Source organism: Micropterus salmoides, unplaced genomic scaffold, assembly GCF_014851395.1.
Source record: "Micropterus salmoides isolate LMB-PRFRI ecotype aquatic unplaced genomic scaffold, ASM1485139v1 Ms_hic_scaffold_7, whole genome shotgun sequence".
Taxonomy (NCBI): Eukaryota; Metazoa; Chordata; class Actinopteri; order Centrarchiformes; family Centrarchidae; genus Micropterus; species Micropterus salmoides.
In genome coordinates, this window is record NW_024044459.1 from 14,678,839 (window position 1) to 14,700,860 (window position 22,022).

Genomic DNA, 22,022 nt, shown 5'->3' on the forward strand with positions numbered 1-22,022 from the left:
TTTTATTGCATGCTTTGAATTTCTACTTCCCCTTTGTAGTTTCTCTGACTTGCGTGAGGGTTTTGTTTACAGTTTGCTGCCATCAGCATAGGAATGATTATATGATAAATAATGACAATAGATTCATGTTTTTTGTGTAGTATTTCTGTGGAATATATGTGGGATCTGCAGTATAGATGTATGGAGGGGACTTTCCGCAGTTATTGCTACTTAAAAAGGTTTAAAGAATGTTTTGCCAATTTTACCCTTTACCCGCATACATTATATAAAGCCTGTTGCATGATTTAAATAAATAGTATATCCCTTGTTTTGCAGGACTATTATGTGGTGATCCTGTGTCCAACGGAGATTGACATTCAGGTTCGCCGGATCCTCCAAATCCCTCTGTGGTCCCAGAGGGTCATCTACCTTCAAGGATCTGCCCTCAAAGACCAGGACCTGATGAGGGCCAAGTGAGCGAAAGCATGGCATGCATGCTTACATTCTAACAGATACAGATAAACATAAATGCATGCATGTTGTTGTGTCCACATTGCATTTAAGCAGATGCAGTCATCTCTGATTTTATCTTTATAAAAGTATAGGCACCAAAATATTGAAATGACTGCCTCCTATCTTGACTGTTGGTTGATGTAATCTGGTTCTAGACCTCTGAATTGCTGCCCATGTGTGCAAATTTTAATATTAATGTTTAGTTTGTAAATGTTATGTTCTTGAAAGGTTTGAGTCTCAGTCAAGCATATAATCTAGTCTAAATTTTATTCATGTTAAATTCTGGACACAAATCTAAACATTCATTTAAAACTTTGTCCTTGAAGTGCAGTTGCAGGATGAGATCCTTACAAGTCCATTTGGCTGCCCTCTGCTTGACATCAGTGTAATTGGATTTCACTCTACATTGATTGTCTGTTCACATCAAAGGCCAGCAATAGTAACTGTGATAGATCACATTGAAATGTGTTTGACCTGTTAATTTTTTCTGTCCCTATAAAACACTGCAGCACCAGCGAGCCATTCATGGTTTTACTTTTGCTTCAGGGGATCTTGCTGCTCTTTATCGCTTGCCGTGTTATGATGTGATCCCAGTGAAATGGGGTCTAAATACTTACCCACACATGATAGTATGAAATCAAGCCATACGTTTGTCCCATCCCTTCCAAGAGTCCCTCTTCAGTGTGCAAACTTGTGCAGGTGATTAGATGCTATAGCAATTTCACGCACTGACATGTAATCGATGAAGTCACCCATCCAGGTAAGCCTCTTACACGCTTGAGCCCTGCTGTGCTGAAAGATTTCCTTGGAATCATATTGCATTTTGGCTCTCTTCATGTTCACAGAACGTGCAAGTCTGCTGTCACAAATGAATGAGCTCTGCCCCTCTCGTGTCGCTAGCACTGCACCCTAATGTCAAACAGCAGCAGACTGTTTTGGCACATTTTGCCTTTGTCACAGGACATTAGCACTTATCCTTGCCTAGTTTTTCTTTAAAATACATATCTCTTTAAATAATGACTTTTACATTTGGTTAAATGTCCTTTTCACAGTCACCAACCTGTGAACCTGCATGTCTGTGTTTCTTTTCTCTTTGTCTCTCTCTGAATCCTCAGGATGGACGATGCTGAGGCCTGCTTTATCCTCAGCAGCAGGAACGAGGTTGACCGAACTGCTGCTGTGAGTCACATCAGTTTGTTTTGTTTCCAGTATAAAAACTTTCACAATTAGAATAATTTAAATGGCACAGTTTCCCTTCCCACTCTACATCCTTTATAAATTAGCAGAGAGAGTTGGACATTGGAGGTTGTGATTCTATTGGAACTTCCAGTGTTGAGAGCACATTGAGTCACTGAGGCAAACTTTATGGTCCATAAAATTCAGATTGCATTTACAAATGAGTCACTGCATGAGTAAAATAGAACCATTTCTTCTCCCATAGGATCACCAGACTATTTTGAGGGCTTGGGCTGCGAAAGACTTTGCACCAAATTGCCCTCTCTACGTTCAAATTCTCAAACCAGAAAACAAATTCCACGTTAAGTTTGCAGGTAAGTGTGGGGACACTACCTACGTACAGAAACCTACAGTTATTTTGCCTTTGTTTTCTTATACATACACTTCTAAGTCTAACATACTGTATTATTGGTCCATTTAAATCAGATCATGTCGTATGTGAAGAGGAATTCAAGTATGCCATGCTGGCACTGAACTGTGTGTGTCCAGCCACGTCTACCTTAGTCACACTCCTGGTTCATACCTCCAGAGGACAGTGAGTACACGCTACTATTTTACTATTACTACAATAAATATAAGCATTTATGTATTTGCATTGAAATCCAACACCCACTGTCATTATGGTCCTGGGAATGGTCTTACCAAAATCATAAACATGGATTACACATGAGGTGATTACAGTTTGGGGCATTGAAATTGATCAAATAAAAGAACGTGCACTCACAGCCAAAGTAATCTAATTGGTTGAATTAAACCTTGCTGACCAGTTTTTAAAGGATTAGTTTGGCATCTTAGGAAATGCATTCTTACTATGAGTTAAATGAGAATATTGAAATGGTTAGCTTAGCATAAAGACTGGAAACCGGTAACCAATTTGCCTACCAATGGATTTTTGAACAGATAAAAAAAACTAGTGATAGAACAATTTATTGGTCTACGAATTGATTGATTAATTCTGATATCTGGCAATTGGAGATATTCGTCATCGGCCTGAATGCCAGCACTCAGAATGCCAATAAACAAAAAAATGTCTGCGGACACATCGGCAGGCTTCCTTGTCAGCGAAGCTGCTATGGAACAATGTTAGCTCTCCCCCTTGTGAGATTTGGGAAGGTATACGTTAACACGTTTGTCTCATCCTAAATGACAGTGCGCGCGTGTGTGTGTGTCTCTCTCTCTCTCTATCTATCTCTCATCTATCTATCTCTCATCTATCTGAGAATAATGCATTTGAATGACGTCACTTGTGACCAACTGTACCCCACTTTCCCATAAACACCAGTCATATCTACAATATAACCAAATGTATTTCAGGCAAACGTAATTGGATTTTACAGCTTTCTTGAAATGTTGGCTAAGCTACCGAGTGACCCTAGATAAATGATGAGATGGATGTGTTACCTTGACATGGTTTTGAACAGTAGCAGGACAGCTTGATCTCTTCACTTTGACCTTTTTTCATTGTGTCTCAGCCTGACATTATTAATCTAAAGCTGATGTCGTACTCTGGTTCCATCTATTGACATTTAATTGAACCAGTGACATTATTTCTGCGTTCCAAAGCAGCTCAACCTCCAAGAAATGTTTTTCTGAAGTAAACTTTCAGTCTGTCTAGCTTCGAGTGCTCTGTGAACATTTAATATCCTGTTGTGTCGTTATTCACATGGACAGATTCAATGCCACAGGATAACTTTAAGAGAAATATGATTGATACTCCTCCAGCAGAGGTTTTACAGTTATACAGACTGTTCCTGGTATATGTCTGCTGAGCTGGCTACTGTACCGTCACCACTGCAGAAACTTGTCACTGTCAAGTCAGTAAACATTACCCTGCTTCTTGTTAGGCAATAAATCTGGCTGCTTTTTTCTTATTCTGTGCAAGGTGACCACCATATATATCTTCACTGCTATCCAAAGCAGAGGCACAGTACATCCATTTTAATTTCTATTATGGGAACATGTATTGGCTTGAGGCTGTGAAGGTGAGAGGAATGGGAATAGATTTATTTTTGGCAGGTATTTAATTCAAACATTCTTATATTGATTAAAAAGTAATTAAGTACATGAACTGGCTAAATAAATTTATCTCATAGCCTTTTCTCATTTTTCGTGACTGTGACTAGAATTTAGGAGGCTGGGGAGTATGGGGTCATGAAAGGTTGTCAAATGTCAGACAGATTTATCGGTCTATGGAGATCTGAGACCTGTTGAATTGCAAATAAAGTCAAACTTGAGGTTGTCTTGGAGGTAATAGGTATATGCTCATTCTGGGCGCTAGTTTTGTGTTTGTTGCTAGGTTCACCCCGGTGTGTCAGCCAGAACACCACTTAAGGCCAAATCCTCCAGTATGAAATTAAGAGCTGAGAGATGGTATTTCAGCTGCGTACTTCTTCCCTTTTGCAGTAACACATCACAGGTATTCCAGTAGTCATGCAATAACAGCTGAGTGTTTATGCCTGGTTGTGGTTTATATTAGAGAAAGAATACAATAATAAATAAAGGATAACATATGTTTTTACCAATATGCAAAACATTACCAAACCTAATATAAACAATATGACCAAATGTCTCTTGAACTTCAATAATTGTAAACAGAGAAAATCGCTACAATTACATTTCTCTCCCTTTCACACTGCCCTAGCATTGTAAAACACTCATTACATGGTATTGTCAAGACTGTATTGTGATACTGTGTAATGTAATTTATGATTTGTATTAAGTCCTCCTGCCAGGTGAGCCGAGGTTTATGAACTAGTGTGCATGAAACCAGATATAATTAGAGATCACATGGCGAGCACCTAAGCTCTGAATTCTTATCCACATTGGCTAACGGGAGTTATCTATAGCTGCATCAACAGAAGGAAGGAAGGAAGGAAGGAAGTAATGCAACAGATAAATTCTCACTCTTTTTCATTCATGCACAGATCACTTGTAAGGATCTGTCTGCGCAACCATAGTCCATCACTTGACGAAACCACTGAAGCCTCCTGCTTTTAACTGCCTGACATCAGTTACAGTAGACCACCAGTGTGTTGCCTGCCCTGATAGAATTACCAGCACTGAATAAATAGATACAGTACATTAGACATAGAAGATGACGGTACTTAATAACACTAACTTGTAACTTTGGGATCTTTTCTAGGTGTATTTTTTTTATTTAATTGAAATGACTCTTGAGTTTTAAAACAAGTGAAAAATGAATGCCACCCCCCAGTGACATGTCTCAGACAAGGCCTTGCCAGCTGTCGATTAGTCCATTGTAGATGTGTGAAACTTCATGTTATTATTGTTGCTGTTGTTTCAGGGAGGGGCAGTTGTCACCGGAGCAGTGGCAGAGGATGTATGGGCGCTGCTCTGGAAATGAGGTCTACCACATCCGCCTGTGTGATAGCAAGTTTTTTGGGGAGTATGACGGAAAGAGCTTCACCTACGCCTCCTTCCACGCCCATAAGAAGTTAGTGAAACTTCCACTACCTTAATCTTGTGACACATAATAGCAATATTTTACCTCATGAGGGTGAAATCTCTGGGAGCAAAAGTAAAAAAAAAACACACATGGAGCTCAAGGCCCATTGTGAACCTTTGCAGGTATGGCGTGTGTTTGATCGGAGTGAAGAGGGAGGACAACAAGAGCATCCTCTTGAACCCCGGCCCCCGCCACATCATGGCTGCCACTGACACCTGCTACTACATCAACATCACCAAGGAGGAGAACTCGGCCTTCATCTTCAAACAGGAGGAGAAGGACAAGGGTCTGTCTGTCACCGGCCTCTACGACGCCCCCTCCAGGCTGCCCGTGCACAGCATCATCGCCAGCATGGGTGAGACTGAGCGCAAAAGGCAGAAAAAAATTATGTTTAGAAGTTGGTAAAGAAAGAAAGATAGAAGATGTTTGTAGTGGTCAAAGTGGAACGATTCAGATTGCAGACAGGCGTACAACCAATGTCCGCTTGAAAGGGTTTCCATGTAAGAAGAGAAAATGGATGCTGGACATTTCCAAATGGTGGCTGCCTTGGTGATGCTGTGTGCTTTCGCTGACTGTTATGCATGATTTTTTTCTTACATGCATTTTTACTTTCTTGGCTGACATTATTGTGTTGTGCTTTTTCTTTGACCTGTGAAAGTTGATCAGGCCACTTCATATGGTAAGTTTGTGCATGATGCGTCACCTTTTTACACTTGACACTAGTCCTGTTATGTGATGAAATAGACATTTTTTACAGCTGATAGAATGATATACACTGTACAAGACACGGTGATATTTCATTGTTGTTTAACTAACACTCGTCCTAATTTTTAGTGATTTTAATTTTTTTTTTTTACTTTTCCACGTAAAAGATGATATATGTATTGTACATATATCATGTACCTGATATTCCCGACATATGTATTGTACATATATCATACATCATATTACATACAGATAATATGATTTATGTTAGGGACAAATTTATTGACAAACACACAATGTCTTATTGTTTGCATGCCATTTTTGGTAGCTTGAGAGTACAGTTACATGATCCAGAAGCAAGACATTTTCTCCTCACGGTCAAACTAAGCTGAGCTAAAAATGATGGTGGGATTGTTGGTGGTTAAGTTGCTGAACAAGCTAAACATGGACCTTATTTTTTTTTTTTAAATAAGCATTTTTTTGGGGGGTTTTCTGAGATTAAAAAGTCACGCTGTCATCATGGCGTTTATGTTTCAACACTGATACCTTTAGATTGCTCATCATACTGGACCCACATGTAATTTTCAGGCACTGTAGCCATAGATCTCCAGAATCCTGATCCTCCTGAGGAAAGCAGCAAACTGACCTTGCCGACGGAGAACGGTGCTGGAAGCCGCAGGCCGAGCATCGCACCTGTCCTAGAGATCGCAGACTCCTCCGCTATTCTGCCTTGCGACCTCCTCAGCGACCAATCAGAGGATGAGACCAACCAGTCAGACGACGAGGGCTCTGTAGGGTCAGAGTAAGTGGGAGTAAAAAGGGGCTTAGACATTAATTGACCCCAAGAGATTTGGTGGTTTTGTAGAGTACATAATATGTCTAGTCTTGCCGCAGTAAGAAAGTCCTCACAGTGCGAACGTCCTGCACTATATACTTGATTGATCTCACCTGTCCTCCTCTTCACCATGTCTCAGTGGGTGTAGGAGGAGAGATGGATGGGTTTGGGAGATGCGTGTAATCTGTATGTCATAGTGCTGTAATGTGTGGACATGGCAGTGATGAATGTGTGTGTCGTGACATGGAGGTCAGCACTTTTCCTCTCGAATAAAGCTCATATTGTGAGTCCTTACGCAGATCCTCACCCCTCAGCCCTCATCTATCAGTTGTCCAGACAGATAGTCGACCATGATTAGAGTTTGGCAAATCAGAGGTTTACGTTTATCTCAGCAGCTTCATTCTTCTCGTTTCTCTCTCTGTATGTGGTTTAATTAAACGGAGATAAGTTCAGAATAGATTGGGCGCTTGTGCCTCACACTCGGTCCATACTAGTCTTTTTGAACAGCAACTGTTCATAAGGTCTCATAAAGTTGGGCCCTCCTAACCTCTGAGCCTCTATTACTGCGCCCCATGACACTTTTGTAGCAGTAGTTTTTTCTTCTTTTAGAGTTGTCAGACACATCAGTTGGGGAGAAGGAGGCAACTGCATTATCTGCAGAACACAGGCTGAGTAGCTTAAAGTCCCACAGTGCCATCATGTGGTGCACAGGTTGTAGCTGCATCTATAAACAAAGTCAGAATCTTTATTGGCAAACTAGAGGGCACCGAGAAACAGATTAGGGTAATTGCAGCTGGCACATTACAAATCAGGGGCATGGAAGCAAATTGCGAAACAAAATGAGACATGATTAAAACTAAATAGGCTACGAAAACATTGTAATTGCTGTAGTAGTAGTAGTTGGTATTGAGCAGTAATAAGTCCTTCAGGGTTAGAAACATCATGCATTTAAGCAGCTGCGGAATTGAATAATAAACTAAAAAGCAGAAACGTCATTATTGGTCATTCATGGTGACATTTGGTATGATAAAGTAATGATGGGAATAATGAAGAGGGATTCAGTGATACTCCCATAATTATTTGTGAGGTAGAAACATTTACACCCTCGTCATTTTTCAGTTTGAAGTCCGCAGTACTTTTCTGTGTTGTTCAGCAGTTCCTTTCCGAGAAAATATGGGAACAGCCGTTTTAACAGACTGTTTTAAGTAACTGTGGAAGGGAAGGAAAGCAAATACTTTTTCCTCAGAGGCATTTCTTGTTTCTTTTGCATCAGTTTTGTGAAGGGCTACCCTCCCAACTCACCCTACATCGGCAGCTCTCCAACTCTGTGCCACCTCCTGCCACAGAAAGCTCCCTTCTGCTGCCTCCGCCTCGACAAGGTAAATTCACAGGCAGGAAAAGACGGCATCAAACTAAACCACAAGAACTCACTGTAAAATTTCGACATGCTTAAACCTTTTTTTCCACCATCTGTTTTATTAAAATAGACAAAAACACAACTGAAATGTGATGTGTCTCCTATGAGCAGAGTACAACTAAAACCTGACTTAATGTACTGTTGAATTGTCTTTCTCTATCCAGGGCTGTACACATAGCAGCTTTGAGGATGCCAAAGCATACGGCTTCAAGAATAAGCTGATAATAGTGTCTGCAGAGACGGCGGGTAATGGCCTCTACAACTTCATCGTCCCTCTGCGTGCTTACTATCGGCCCAGGAAGGAGCTCAACCCAATAGTGCTGCTGCTGGACTACCCGTAAGGACAGCCGTCCTCTTTATTTGTTTGTTTATTAGAAAAATGACTTCAAACCCTCAAGAGTAATGTCTTTTTTTTTTATGTAGAAGCTTCTAACACATGCACTACATACACCTATGATTATATAATATAACACAATAAAGATGTGATTGAACCTGGTTACCTAATGGCTTGCCATAGCAACTGATAAAGCAAGCTTTTATCTGTTCCTCCTTTTTTTGTATTAGTTTTTAATTTCAGTAATTTCAGAGTTGGACATAAATACAAACTCATCTGGTGTTACTTTTAATATGAGTGCCATAAATGCATGCGGTAAAGTAATTACAGCTATAGGCGTAGCTTGAAGTATATGTGGTAACCTTCCCTCAAGATAAAGAAAATTTATATTTTACATTATTGGGAAAAAAAACATCCTCCATGCAGAAAACTGAATATAAGTTGAAAAGATGCAAAGTAATGTATCTGTGTGTGCCTGTTTGTGTATATTTGCAATCGTTTGTGGACGCATGTGTGCTTGAAATGGACTTTTTTTAAAATGCACCAGTGATTTATATATTTGCAATTTAAAACAAACAAATTGCTTCTTTCAGTAGAGAGTTGATAATGGCAGATAAAACTATGGGTTTGCTTTGCTTCAAGATAGAGGGGGAAAAAATAGTGTTTGCATTATTCATAAACAACAGTTCTCTCTATGCAAGAAAGCTTTTGTTTTGTGTATAAGGGTATGTATACATATTTGTGTTTGTGGTTTGTGTGTTGCAGTGAGCCACTGAGCCACAACTGTTTTTCTGCTCTAACTCACTGTGGATTTCATTAACTTTGGCCAAATCTCTGTGGTTGCTGAAACACAGACGGAGAGCCAAGAAACTCTGGCTTAGTGACACCCTCAGTGTTTCCATGGCAGCAAGTTAAATCTTCCCATTCACTTGAAGAATTAAACATGTTACCCTCTTGTTGGCTAATAAAACAATAAATATTCTTTAAATTATATCTGGCCCACCCACTATTCAGGAAATTACAGCAACAATGTGATAATCTGCCTGTGGGGTTTTACAAAGATAATTAGTGTGGGATGCTTATTCGTGATGTTTCCTGTTTCCTGCAGGCCAGACAACCACTTCTTAGAGGCGATTTGCTGCTTTCCAATGGTTTACTTCATGGCTGGCACTATCGATAAGTATGTGTTTGGATTATTAAAAACCTGCTAATTTGATTAACTAATTTAAAGATCATGTTCAGTGATATTTTTTACATTTTTCATACAGCTAGCAGTAGCTTCAATATTACATACATGTATCATAAATAAAATGCAATGTACTCAAGATACAAGGTAGATTTATTTGTCACACTACAACAGGTTGTAACGTGAAATTGAGTTTGGAACTCCCTTCCGCTACGTAGCAGACAATAAAAGCAATCATTACAATGGTAGACAGAAATTATTAAAATTAAAACTATAGTCAATGGAGCAGTGCTGAGGATGAATTTGAGTTTAAGAGTCCGATAGCTTGGGGAGAAAGTTGCTCTGCAGTCTGGTGGTGTGGCAGCAGAAACTTCTATATCGCTTCCCAGAAGGCAGCAGGGTGAACAGGCTGTGGCTGGGTGGGTACTGTCCTTTAGGATCTTTGGGCTCTGCAGGCACTTCACCTCACCGATATCACTGAAGCTTGGCAGATGGCTACCAATGATCTTCTGAGCAGTTTTAATCACCTACTGCAGAGCCCTCCGGTCCTGGCCCGTGCACATCCCATGCCAGTTTGTGATGTTTCAGGATGCTTTCTATTGCTCCTCTGTAAAAGCTGTCAGGAACTTGCCGTGAGAATTTGGTTTCTTAAGCTTCCTCAAGAAATTCTTCACCAACATGGAGATGTCAGATGACCATGTCAGGTTCTCTGTGATGCTGATTCCCAGGAACCTGAAATTGTTCACCTGCTCCACCGATGTAGACAAGAGTGTGTGTCTTTATCTCCTTTTTCCTGAAATCAACGATCAGCTCCTTAGTTTTGCTGACGTTGAGCAGTAGGTTGTTCTCTGAGCACCACTCTACAAGATTATCAGTTTCCTTCTGATATGAAGTCTCATCGTTGTTTGAAATCCATGGTGGTGGTGTCGTCCTCAAACTTCACAGTAGAGTTCTCTCAGTGTCGGGGGATTACAGTGTGAACAGGAAGGGGCTGAGCACACAGCCCTGGAGGGCTCCGGTGTTGAGCACTAGAGTGGAGGTGTCAGGTTTGTCTGCCAATCTGAACTGTCTGGGGTCTCGTTAGTGCGTGTCTCAGAACCTGATGAAAGGAAACTTTTTAAAGGTAGTAAAAGACAGCTATTGGTGGATTAATAGATCCATTATATTTATTTTGTTATTACCACATGTAGCTGTTCAAATGTAGATAATGATAGGTCCGGCTTAGAAATTCCCAGCGCAGCTACACTAGAGTTTGAGACACCAATTTAAGAAGAAAGTCTAATGCAACAAATGCAAACCTGGATTGCGTTGCACCAGCTGAATGTAAGTCCTTCCTAAGTTATTAGTAACTACTAGCAAGTTTCAAACTAGTGATTTACTAAATCAAGTCACACCTTTAAATCTTAACAGAGTTTAGTTGGTAATGACTTCAGTAAATACCAAAAAATATTGCTGGAAAATTGGGGATGATGTTACTGTAGGTTTTAGAGTAAGTAGTATTCATGTGATTTAAAATGAATGGGGAACTTAATGCTATTTGGTAATTTGGTGTAATGTTATTAGCCAGGCATTTTATGTGTGATTCTTTTGAAATGTATTTCCATTAAACAGCAATTTGATCAAGTATCAGGACATGTCAATTAATTCAACTATTTTGCTCAACAGGTCATATAACATTTGTGTCATTAGTTAGATCAGTTGGCTACGCAGCATTTAGAAAGTATTAGTACGACTACTAATATTTATATAATGCACTAGTTTTTGTGGTGCAATCCATTTTTAATTTAGTGATGCATATACTAACATATGCTTTATATAGTTACAAATAACTTGGTAACTAGCTGTTGCAACTTGCTCCTATTCTTCTAAGGTTGTTCAGCGCAGTTCCATGAAATGTTGGATATTTCAAAATAAAGTATAAGTAAATCTATGTTTGTGGAAAATGTTTACACTAAAATAATTTGCGTTGAACATTAAAGTAGACGTTATACCATTGCCATAATATCCAAAAGTAATTAACTTGTTTTCTGACTGGACCAGCTTGGACAACCTGCTACAGTGTGGTATAATCTACGCTGACAACTTGGTGGTTGTGGACAAGGAAAGCACCATGAGCGCTGAGGAAGATTACATGGCCGACGCCAAGACCATCGTCAACGTCCAGACTATGTTCAGGTAACACAGAGAGAGCATTTCACTGTGTAGAAACATACAGTGAACAGTCAGCACTTTCAGTGGCTGTTTATGTATTGAGCTGGACCTTCAAGTTTTGGTCCAAATGTGTGCACCAGACTCCACTTGATTAATGCCTTCGTTTGTACTCTGTAAGATGCTGGAGAGTAAATGCTTGTGTTTTTAGAGTTTGGAGAATGAGTTAATCTCAAAGACAAACTACAGTTGCCACAGTTGCTACAAGTTCTGAAACTACTCTTTTATTTATCAAAATTAAAAGCATTTATCACGCCGGGTCTTCACCTCAGCACAAACATTTTATCTCTCCACTAACTTCCCTCTCTCTTTATCTCCCCCCTCGCTCAGGTTGTTCCCCAGTCTCAGCATCATCACTGAGCTCACACACCCGTCTAACATGAGGTTCATGCAGTTCAGAGCCAAAGACTGCTATTCACTCGCCCTCTCCAAACTGGAGAAGGTGAGCTGTTGAGGAGGGCGAACCATGTTAAGACTGGCAATGATTTTGTCATTTTCTTTTCTGTCTGAAAGGGACAAGTGTGAAACTCTGTGATCCATCCATGTTTTCTGGAGCAGTGTAATGTTAAAAATTAGGCTAACCTTTGTAAGCACCTTGAGTTAAAACCATCCAAATACTTGTCTTTACCAGTTGCTTCTGTGGGTGAGGATGGAGGGAATAATGGTTTATCTTTCCTCTCACCCTTAACTCTTATTGCAATGTGAAAGTAAGTTTTGTAAGTTTTCAGAGGTGAAAACCAACAGGCCTTTTCATTTCCACACAAGTCTTCTTGGAGATGGAGCAAAAGAGCAATACAAGAGTTAAACGAAAATTTAAGGTTTTAATATATAGTTTCTCTGTTCCTCAAATCTATATATATATTTTTTTCTGTTTCTCTCTTCAGATAGAGCGTGATAAGGGCTCCAACTTGGCCTTCATGTTCCGGCTGCCGTTTGCTGCAGGCAGGGTGTTCAGTATCAGCATGTTGGATACACTGCTTTACCAGGTGTGATAACAAAGACAGACTTTTGTTTGGTGATTTCATCAATCTTAGCTCTTTGTGCAGCTCGATTACCTCAAAGCAAGTTAAGGAATAAACTAAAAGGTCCGCTTGTAACTGAAAGGTTTTCTAGTAATGTTCACTATCTTTAAATTGATAGTTTCATGTTAAAAGTAAAAGCAGTTTCCCCTAGACGTGGGTCCTAGATGAAAAGCCTCTAAAAGAAGGTTCTCTGCAAAGGTACAACTTTCTACAGACCCATATTTAAAGGAAAAGCCCCTCCCATACACAAAGAAATCACCAAAATGGGTATACATAAAAAGGAAAATGATTGTCACCAAGTAATTCCTATCCTGCAATGAACAACACAGGTTTATGTAATGAAACAGTGTGGAAGCATGTATTTTTTAATAATTTAAAAAGATTGATTTGCCCAATATGTTGGGAAGCACACAGACACCAATGCCAAACCCTAATTGCTGCCCAAGTTGTTTACAGATGGGCTGATTTACCACAAGTGAAAACTTTTTCACTGCGGTCATTCTCTGTGTTTTGACAGTCATTTGTTAAAGACTATATGATCGCGATTACAAGGCTTCTTCTTGGTCTGGACACCACGCCGGGCTCTGGGTACCTGTGTGCTGTAAGTAGGAATAATAATACTTCTAAGCAAGGGATTTGTGTATCTGAGTAAGTAAGTGAGCGCGTAACGGTGTGTACTTGGTTCCTTTTCCCCCTCCTCAGATGAAGATCACAGAGGAGGACCTGTGGATCAGGACTTACGGCAGACTCTTCCAGAAGCTTTGTTCCTCCAGTGCTGAGATCCCCATAGGGATCTACCGCACCGAGTCGCACATGTTCTCAACCTCAGAGGCAAGTTCAGTTTAATATCTGAGACCTCACTTTGGGTTTGGTTTCAACTGAGGCATTTTTGCAGCTTTAGCTTCCTTCCATCATCCATCCTGTCTTTGTGTTTTCTTCATTCATATTTAAATTCTTCCTTAAATTGTCATTATGTTCTTCCTTGATTTGAATCTTTTCTGCTTTCATTTCTCTTCTCCTGAAATGTCATATTCATTCCATTTTCTTTTCTTTCTCCATTCTCCCTCCGGTTTATTATTCTTCCTAGCTAACCTCCTTTTTCTTCTTCTTTTCACCTATCATTGTTTGCTCCTTTATGCATTAATTTCTTCTGTTTCATGCCAAGTAGAGAGAAATTGAAAACATGTTCCTGAATCCTACAGTTTTTGATGCATTCCTCATAAAAAAAAAAAAAAGTTTACTAATCACAATGATTAATAAACTCACAGAAATTAGCCTCTAAATAATAAGTGGCATGTTACATACAGTAAGTGGCTGGTATAAGAGACACACTCACCAGCCACAAACTACTACTACTACTAGAAATGTACTATTCATGGCTAGTGTTTATATCCCATTATTTTAATAGTGAATGATAAAATAGTACACCGTACTTACTATTTCATGTGCTGACTTTTGAGGCTTTCAATGATTTTGTTAGCTTTGGATGCCCCCATCTTTCATTGCATCTCCTTTTTGTTTGGATGTCTGTTTGTCCTTCTCTTGTTTCAGTGCAAGGACAGTTATGCACAGGTAAGATCCAAATGTGCTTGTTTTTGATTTAGATATTTCTGTCACCTCTTGCTTAAAGATGAAAAATACCTTACTGGCATTTTTCTGGCATTTATCATTACATAAAGTTCATGACCATCGCAGCTTGATAATGCAGGCTTCTGAAAATAGCACTTAGCAAGGCACTAGAGTCTTTTAAATCCATACAGACTAAAATAAAATGTCAAACAACAATACAGGATTATGAGCTTACACTAACATATGGACACATAGTATCCAGCATTAACACAGCCGCCCTGCTTTCACAGTCTCAGGTGTCTATCAACGTGGAGCAGGGCGTGGAGCATCGTGAGCGTGGAGAGCCCTGGAAGGAGAAGACGAGCCACAGAAATTCTACCACAAGCGACCAATCAGAGCACCCGCTGCTGAGGAAGAAGAGTATGCAGTGGGCACGGCGACTGAGCAGGAAGAGCGCCAAACCATCCAGCAGAGCAGAGCGCATCTCGCAGCAGAGACACAACCTGTACCGGCGGTCTGAGCGGCAGGAACTGTCTGAGCTGGTCAAGAATCGCATGAAGCACCTGGGCCTGCCCACCGTGGGATATGGTGAGGGGAACAGATGATGGCATGATATTAGAGAGAGAAGTGATAGGCAGTCGATGGATTTGCTTTGTAATGTAGAAGTTGATTTATGGAAGTTGACGTGTAATTCAATGCTGTAGATTTACAATATATGACCAACTGTATAGCTAACTAACACACTTCAGGTGCTTATTAACAATTATTTAATGTAGGATTGTTTTTCATTTTATTTTATTTTTTATTTAATCAGAAATGTACCTGGAAATGAATAACAATGTAAATTATAATGTTTGTTGCAGATTGGAGTCTCAGTTCTATAAACATTTCTCTAAGGCCACAGCAGATCTGGAGGCAGAAATAATGTAATTGGTTGTTAAACCTAAGTGGGTAGAGCCTAAGAATCTCAGGTTTAAGGTGAGAAAAGAAAAACTTAAATTAAAATGGTAGTGGCCCTTTTTTATATTCTTAATCATTGTCATGGAAGATCAGCGTTAACCTGTGTAGCTGTGGGCTTGTAAGGCCAGTTTGAACTATAATCTGGGTCAGTGAAATGAATGAAATCGCATAAGGCATGTAGAGTTGCAAATTTGTTGATTCAATCAAGTAGACGATTAGTTGATTGGCAACCATTTTAATAATCAGTTAATCACTGGAGTAAGTTTTTATCGTTGTAAACTATCGTCACACAAAATATATTTACATATTAAACAATTAATCTATAATAATAATTAATAAATAATGGAAATAGTTGCAGTCCTACTAACATGATCTCACATACATATTGGTCTGAGAACACTAGCTGCTCTGTGAACACTTCACTGAGCGTCACTTGGATAATGTGTCACGTAATTCAAAATTAAATGATGTGTGGGGGAGACTCCATTGTTATGAAAGGTGATTCTTGAGTTCAGGTGATTCTTTTGCTCCACCCACTCTCAATCGATTAAATTATTCCAGTCGTGAGAAAAGCTGTGTTTTGAAAAACTCTCTGTTCCAGTCATTTTATCTCATCTCATTTCCTATTAAGACCTGGTGCCGTGGGTCTTGATAGTGCACATCATTAACATCACGCTAACATCATCATTAACCTCCAGAAAACCTAATTTTCTGATATCAGTTTCACACTCAAACTCTTCCTTCATGTGCCACAACATGTACACACCACTACATAGTCACCATCATACCAACATATGTAGATGTGAACAAGTCATGCATGGAGATGCAGGAGCGCTAAACCTTGTACCAATTGCATTTGATCACAGACTGCAATTGCCTGCACTCTAATCTGCTCTTTTTTTTTTTTTTTTTTTTTAGTTCTCTCCTCCCAGCTTCACGCTTCAAAACAAAAGCAGAATCATGCTCCAGATGTGTTGCACCTGCCAAATATTATGTAACATTAAGTTAAATATTTTTTCAGGAAGAACCCCAAAAGCTCAAGATCTTCTTATGAACCACGAATGTCATGTGACAGATGAATAATTTGGAAGTGATTCTGTGCACACACGAATGCATGGCTTCTTTGCATTGCTCTCACCTTTTTTAAAAGTTATTTTTTGAAACTGCAAATGCATTTGCTGCCTGCCTGAATTTTTTTCTTTTTCTTGTTTTCTCCTCCTCCTCTGTTCCTTCCCTTCTTTCTCTCTCTGACTCTTCTGTCTTCCCTCCTTATGCTTGTAGAGGATGTTTCTAATCTCACTGCGAGCGATGTCATGAATCGAGTAAATCTAGGATATTTGCAAGGTAATTTGTGTGCTGTTTATAACTCCTTTACAACACGTCCATCTTGTGGAGAAAGGATTTGTCCTTTCACCAGCATCCACTGAAGAGTAGCACACTGAATTTATCAACAGAACTAGATGGATCCATTTTTAGAAGAGTTTGTTTTTTCCCACTCTTTGTTTAAATGATATAAAATGTGTAGTTAATTATAAATGAACAAATTAGGCCATTGAAGTTTAACAGTGAATGCCATTGCTTAGAGTTGCAGGACATTTCAGAGCACCCGTATACAGAGGGGACCAGGCTGTCAGGTTAGCTGGTTGATCACAGTACTGCAAATTTACTGCATGAGTGTGTGTGTGTGTGTGTGTGTGTGTCCTGCCAGAATGAGTGGTAGATCAGCAGCCAATCTCTCGCTCTACTATCTCTTTCTCTATCTATCTGGTCTTTTCTGCATTGTGTTCCCGTGAGGTGACGTCCCAAATGGCTAGAGTACTGCAGGGCATAAGAGTATGGCTTTAGGAATGGAGCGGAACGCATTATGTCTGTGGATGGAAGGTTAGATGTAAATGTATAGCTTATAGGTATATAAATAATAAATTTTTTCATGGGTGTCCTGATGTAAAAAATAAAGAACTCTGCGGAGGAAATGTGTTCTTCACCCTCACCTCGTCTGTTATATCAGGACACCTCAAAGTGTTCACACTTATACCATGGTCACTTAACCACAAGCAAAAAGAGAGCAGTGTTTTAAAGTGTCATTCATTTTTTCAAGTTTGTTTGTAGTTAGTTTAATGCACGGTTTGTTCTGTTTTCCTAGTTAGACTTACTTGGTACCGTTGCCATTGTTGCCTCCAGTATAAAAATGGCTTGTGCACTAATTTAGAGTGGTGGTTAACCTGTCACAGGGACAGGGAATACTTTGTTGCCATGGCTCTGTACTCCATCACATTAGATTTTCAATGAAACACGACTATGATGTGCAGCTGGAATTTAAAGAGCAACCAAAGGCACCAAATTGGCTAAAAATCCTGTTTTTGCTGACCTCCAGTGGTTTCACTTCTCACTGCAGTGCTCCTGTGATATGAAAGTGCACTCTAGGGTAATAATTACCCACCAGGAGTACGTGTACCCCAGGGGTGCAGGTGCAGAGGGTTTGTGGAAAGATACGTGGAGGGTTAAAATAAACATGCTAATATAAATACAAATTGAAGTGAGGTTGAAAAACTTCCAGCAGTGCAGGACATCTGCTACACAAACATCTACCGTTCCAGAATCACTTTCTTGTATAGAGGAGAAAATATCTATATCCAGTTTTGTATAATTACTAGTGTTGAATAGCATCCAGTATATTAAATGTAATATTAATTTATAACATTGAAAATTCAAATTAACACATGTGGAACAGGACTGGGAAAGAAATACATGAACAGAGTATAAGGAATTGCATCCGTATTAGGTAGCCACTGCAGGAATTAACTGAGTTTAGATCATCAGCATCATTTATTTATTTCTAATTTTGGTGAAAGTGATACAGTTGGACGGAGGTCAGGTGTTGATAGTTTGCTGCAATTGAATAAAACTGAGCTAGACTATGTATAATAAATTAAAAGAAAAAGTGGGCACTGAAAGTCAAATCAAAGTCACTGTTGGCTTGTCCTGGACTACTGTAAACACCCTGACCAAATTCGTTTTCACTGCACCCATGTACAGTATGTGAGGTTTCTCTTTTTCTTTTTTCCTTTTTTCCAACTGCCTACTAATCAGAGATGAGTTTCTGTGGCCATGGTATAATCCATATTTAATACACTGAGTAGTCTACAATAACAAAGTGTGTATTAGAGAGGGAAAACTAATTAATACAGTCCTTAACATCCCTCAAATAAGTCCTGCTGGCATCTTATCAGTCCACCTACAGGGGACTTGATCATTTTTAGTATTACAGAATAAATGCAACTTACAGACGTTGATCCAGCTGCAGGTTGACGTCTTCCACTCTCACACTCCCAATGTGTTCTGCTTCACTCTGTTTGGTTTGAGACGCTCTGCGTTTGGTCCGGTCCGACGGATGCTGGAGCATGTCCCTCTGTGTCTGTGAGGTGTCACGTGTCACTCTGGCTGGGTTGTGGGGGGCTGAGTGTCGTCCGTTGGCATGGCATCCTGCCGCCTTACCAGCCTGCTGGTCCAGTGTTGAATGCGCAGGACAAAAATGAATGCGATGGGGGGGTGGTGGTCGATTTGTTGCGTAGCTGCAGACGCTGCCTGCATGTTGGCTCCGTTCTGAAGCTGCGCATGGGGGTACTGTTTCAGTCAGCAGGCAGCATGGGCCTCCCCTTGTTCCACAAAGTGCCCTGTCAGTAACGGTTAGCCCTTCTCTCTCTTCCACCCCGCCTGGCTTTATAAAGGGCCACAAGCAGGTGGGTTGTCATGGAGACACATGTGCCCTCGTTTCTCTTCTTCTGTCCATCACGCAACGCAAGTAGCAGCCACTGCCAGAGAGCACTCAACACACATACATACAGATATAAATAACATACACACACACACACACACACACACACACGCACACACTGACATACACACTCACACAGTAAAATTACTCATCTGGGGAATGTATGTTAAAGTGAGTTTCCTCTTATTGATTCTTCATCAAATATAAGACCTACAAAGTGCAAAACAGTTTCCATGATTGGCTTAACTCTACTGTGGAAGCAATAAACTGTTTACTGTTTAAATAGTAAACTTTACTGCAGAAACAATTTCCTGCGAACTGTACGTAGAAGGCTGTTTTGCAGAGTAAATTAAGCAACTTATCAATGTGTTTTGTATTCGCTAAAAAGGATTATTAAAACATTGGAAACATTGGAAATAAAACATTTTTTTAAATTAAATTGAAAATCAATTAATTTGTTAGCATTTAGTTGAACAACAATTTGTAATTCATCAGTAACTAAATAAAACATGATCATTTTTTGGATTAAAAATTGTTTAACACGAAAATAAATAGTAAATACAATAAATGAATTTAGTGAATATGTAAATAAGTAAAACAAAAAATGCATTGCAGTAATGCCAAACTAGGTTGGAGGTGATTTTGAAACATGACATCGTTTGTGCGTCAAAGAGCGCTGGCTGTAAAATGTCGGTCTATATCTTGGTAACAAGTCAAGACTGTTTATATTATGTGTTCATGTAAAGAAAATTACTTAATTATTATTTGTTGACAAAACAATTTGCGAAATATCGATACCAGTACCAGCCTCAAAAATCCAGTATGGGTCAGGCCATAGTCAAAATACTAATTGAATGAAATGCTTATTTATTTCCCCTTTTAAAAATATTATCAGCTTGTTTTTTATACATGTTTCTATTAGTACAGAATACTGCAATGTTAAAATTGTAATTAATAACAGTTGTGACAAGCATCTCTTCGAACAGCCAGACTAGGAAAAAAGCACCCCCACAACTATTTGTCTCAGATTTTCCTACCACTCCGATACTGCATGTGGGTTACTTTGCCATTGTCCTTACTGAAAGATACGAGAACGAGGGAGTCTCATATTTTCACTGGTTAGAGGGCTCATTCCCTGGCTGATGTACTGTATAATTGAGGAGGAGGGAGGGCTCCAGACCAGCTCTGAAGATCTCTTCTGTCTCATTTTCCAGACGAGATGAATGACCACCAGAACACACTGTCCTATGTCCTCATCAATCCTCCTCCTGACACCATGCTGGAGCTCAATGACATTGTGTAAGTAATTGTGCAACCAGAACAAAGGATACACCCCACTTTTTCTTTTTCTCCTGTGTCCAGTAGACTTGGAGAAAATTGGATCTGCACATATATCTGATGCTAGTATATCTTTCTATAGTGAAAATATTTTATATTTTATTAGCTAAAAGAAAAACATTTCTTCAAAATACAGTAAAATAATACACTACTAATGCATACATGAAATGAAAAAGACAAAAGCCATGTTCTTTCTGTCTTGACAATGATGTGTTATTGAATGCAACTAATGCCAGCCGGATCACAATGGGCGCCTTTAGTAAATGCTCCGTACTTGTATAGCGCCTTTCTAGTCTTTTCGACCACTCAAAGCGCTTTTATACTACATCTGCTTTCACCAGTCATACACTGAGCCTAAGTGCTCAAACGGAAACAGCCGCCAGGGGCAATTCGGGGTTCAGTATCTTGCCCAAGGACACTTCGACACGCAACCAGGGGGAGCCAGGATTGAACCGCCGACCTTCCGATTAACGGCCAACCCGCTCTACCTCCTGAGCCACAGCCGCCCACAACAAACAGTGTGGTGTAATACAAACAGAAGAAATAAAGCATACCTAAAGCATATATATATATGTATAAAGCATACATAAAGCATGTGTCAACATCATCAGTGTATGAAATTGCTGCTTTTCTGAATTGTTGATACAAAATGACTCTGCAAAATTGGACAGTGAAGTATTCTTACACCATAATGCATATCACAATCAAGGTGGCCAAATTCTTGTAGTTTCTCGTGTGTGTTATCAGACAGGATCTTAATACCCAAAATTACATTATCTTCACAAGTTTACATTTTCAACATCAACATAAGGCCTTAATGTCTTCAAAACTGAAGCTGAAACAGGTAGCTGTTTTGTACGTACGCACCGTTTATAAATGAGGCCCCAGGTCTTCAGCAGTGTCGACCAGCACTGTGTCTCCCTCCATGTTGTTGAATAGTTTGAGTAGACGGCTGCGTGCAAACGCACAGGGAGGGGCGGGGCTGCACGATGAAGGAGAGGGAGGAGAAAACACTGCAGGACTTTACGAAACACTTTGCGACGCAGAGAGGGAAGGAGCAGCACCGGTAAACACCAGAACAACATTGCGCAACTAAGTTCTCATTAACTTAACTTTTGAGGCGATGAGGTTAATCTCTCTCTTTTTTTTGAATGTAGCCTAATTTTATCATTTTTGTCATTCTTTCAGGGTGATAGAGGAATCATTGTAGATGCATGTTGACATTCAATGATGGGCATCAAGATACAGCTGGTGTGCTTCTATTTAGGTTGCAAGAAAGCTGGTAATTTGCCTGTGCTGCCCAGACTAACATTTAAATTAAGCGTTTATCCTCTTGCTCCAACAAGTCCTCCAAACTAAACGACAAAACAGGTCATTGTCCATGCCACCCTAAATGGGTCGTAATAACGTGATGAACAGGGAGGACAGGCTGTCTCGCTCAGTTACTGCTCCATGCTGGCAGATAATTTTCATTGTGTC

The 22,022-nt window shown here is 39.8% G+C and overlaps 1 protein-coding gene across 12 annotated transcripts in view; it reads left to right on the forward strand.

Moving 5' to 3' along the window:
• si:dkey-21e5.1 (potassium channel subfamily T member 1) overlaps window positions 1-22,022 on the forward strand; it is a 69,917-nt gene that overhangs the window by 43,762 nt on the left and 4,133 nt on the right. For 4 of the 12 annotated variants that reach the window (XM_038703672.1, XM_038703675.1, XM_038703677.1 and 1 more), the window contains 22 exons: window positions 316-452; window positions 1,608-1,671; window positions 1,934-2,042; window positions 2,155-2,263; window positions 5,033-5,182; window positions 5,317-5,549; window positions 5,853-5,873; window positions 6,488-6,701; window positions 8,008-8,113; window positions 8,316-8,488; window positions 9,594-9,665; window positions 11,712-11,846; window positions 12,210-12,321; window positions 12,764-12,865; window positions 13,419-13,502; window positions 13,604-13,732; window positions 14,453-14,473; window positions 14,761-15,058; window positions 16,712-16,774; window positions 17,014-17,064; window positions 19,159-19,170; window positions 20,420-20,504. In XM_038703672.1, the coding sequence (XP_038559600.1) occupies window positions 316-452; window positions 1,608-1,671; window positions 1,934-2,042; window positions 2,155-2,263; window positions 5,033-5,182; window positions 5,317-5,549; window positions 5,853-5,873; window positions 6,488-6,701; window positions 8,008-8,113; window positions 8,316-8,488; window positions 9,594-9,665; window positions 11,712-11,846; window positions 12,210-12,321; window positions 12,764-12,865; window positions 13,419-13,502; window positions 13,604-13,732; window positions 14,453-14,473; window positions 14,761-15,058; window positions 16,712-16,774; window positions 17,014-17,064; window positions 19,159-19,170; window positions 20,420-20,504 (2,480 nt within the window). The remainder of the gene's footprint in view (window positions 1-315; window positions 453-1,607; window positions 1,672-1,933; window positions 2,043-2,154; window positions 2,264-5,032; window positions 5,183-5,316; window positions 5,550-5,852; window positions 5,874-6,487; window positions 6,702-8,007; window positions 8,114-8,315; window positions 8,489-9,593; window positions 9,666-11,711; window positions 11,847-12,209; window positions 12,322-12,763; window positions 12,866-13,418; window positions 13,503-13,603; window positions 13,733-14,452; window positions 14,474-14,760; window positions 15,059-16,711; window positions 16,775-17,013; window positions 17,065-19,158; window positions 19,171-20,419; window positions 20,505-22,022) is intronic. The other 8 variants (XM_038703681.1, XM_038703683.1, XM_038703682.1 and 5 more) reach the window with 6 other exon arrangements.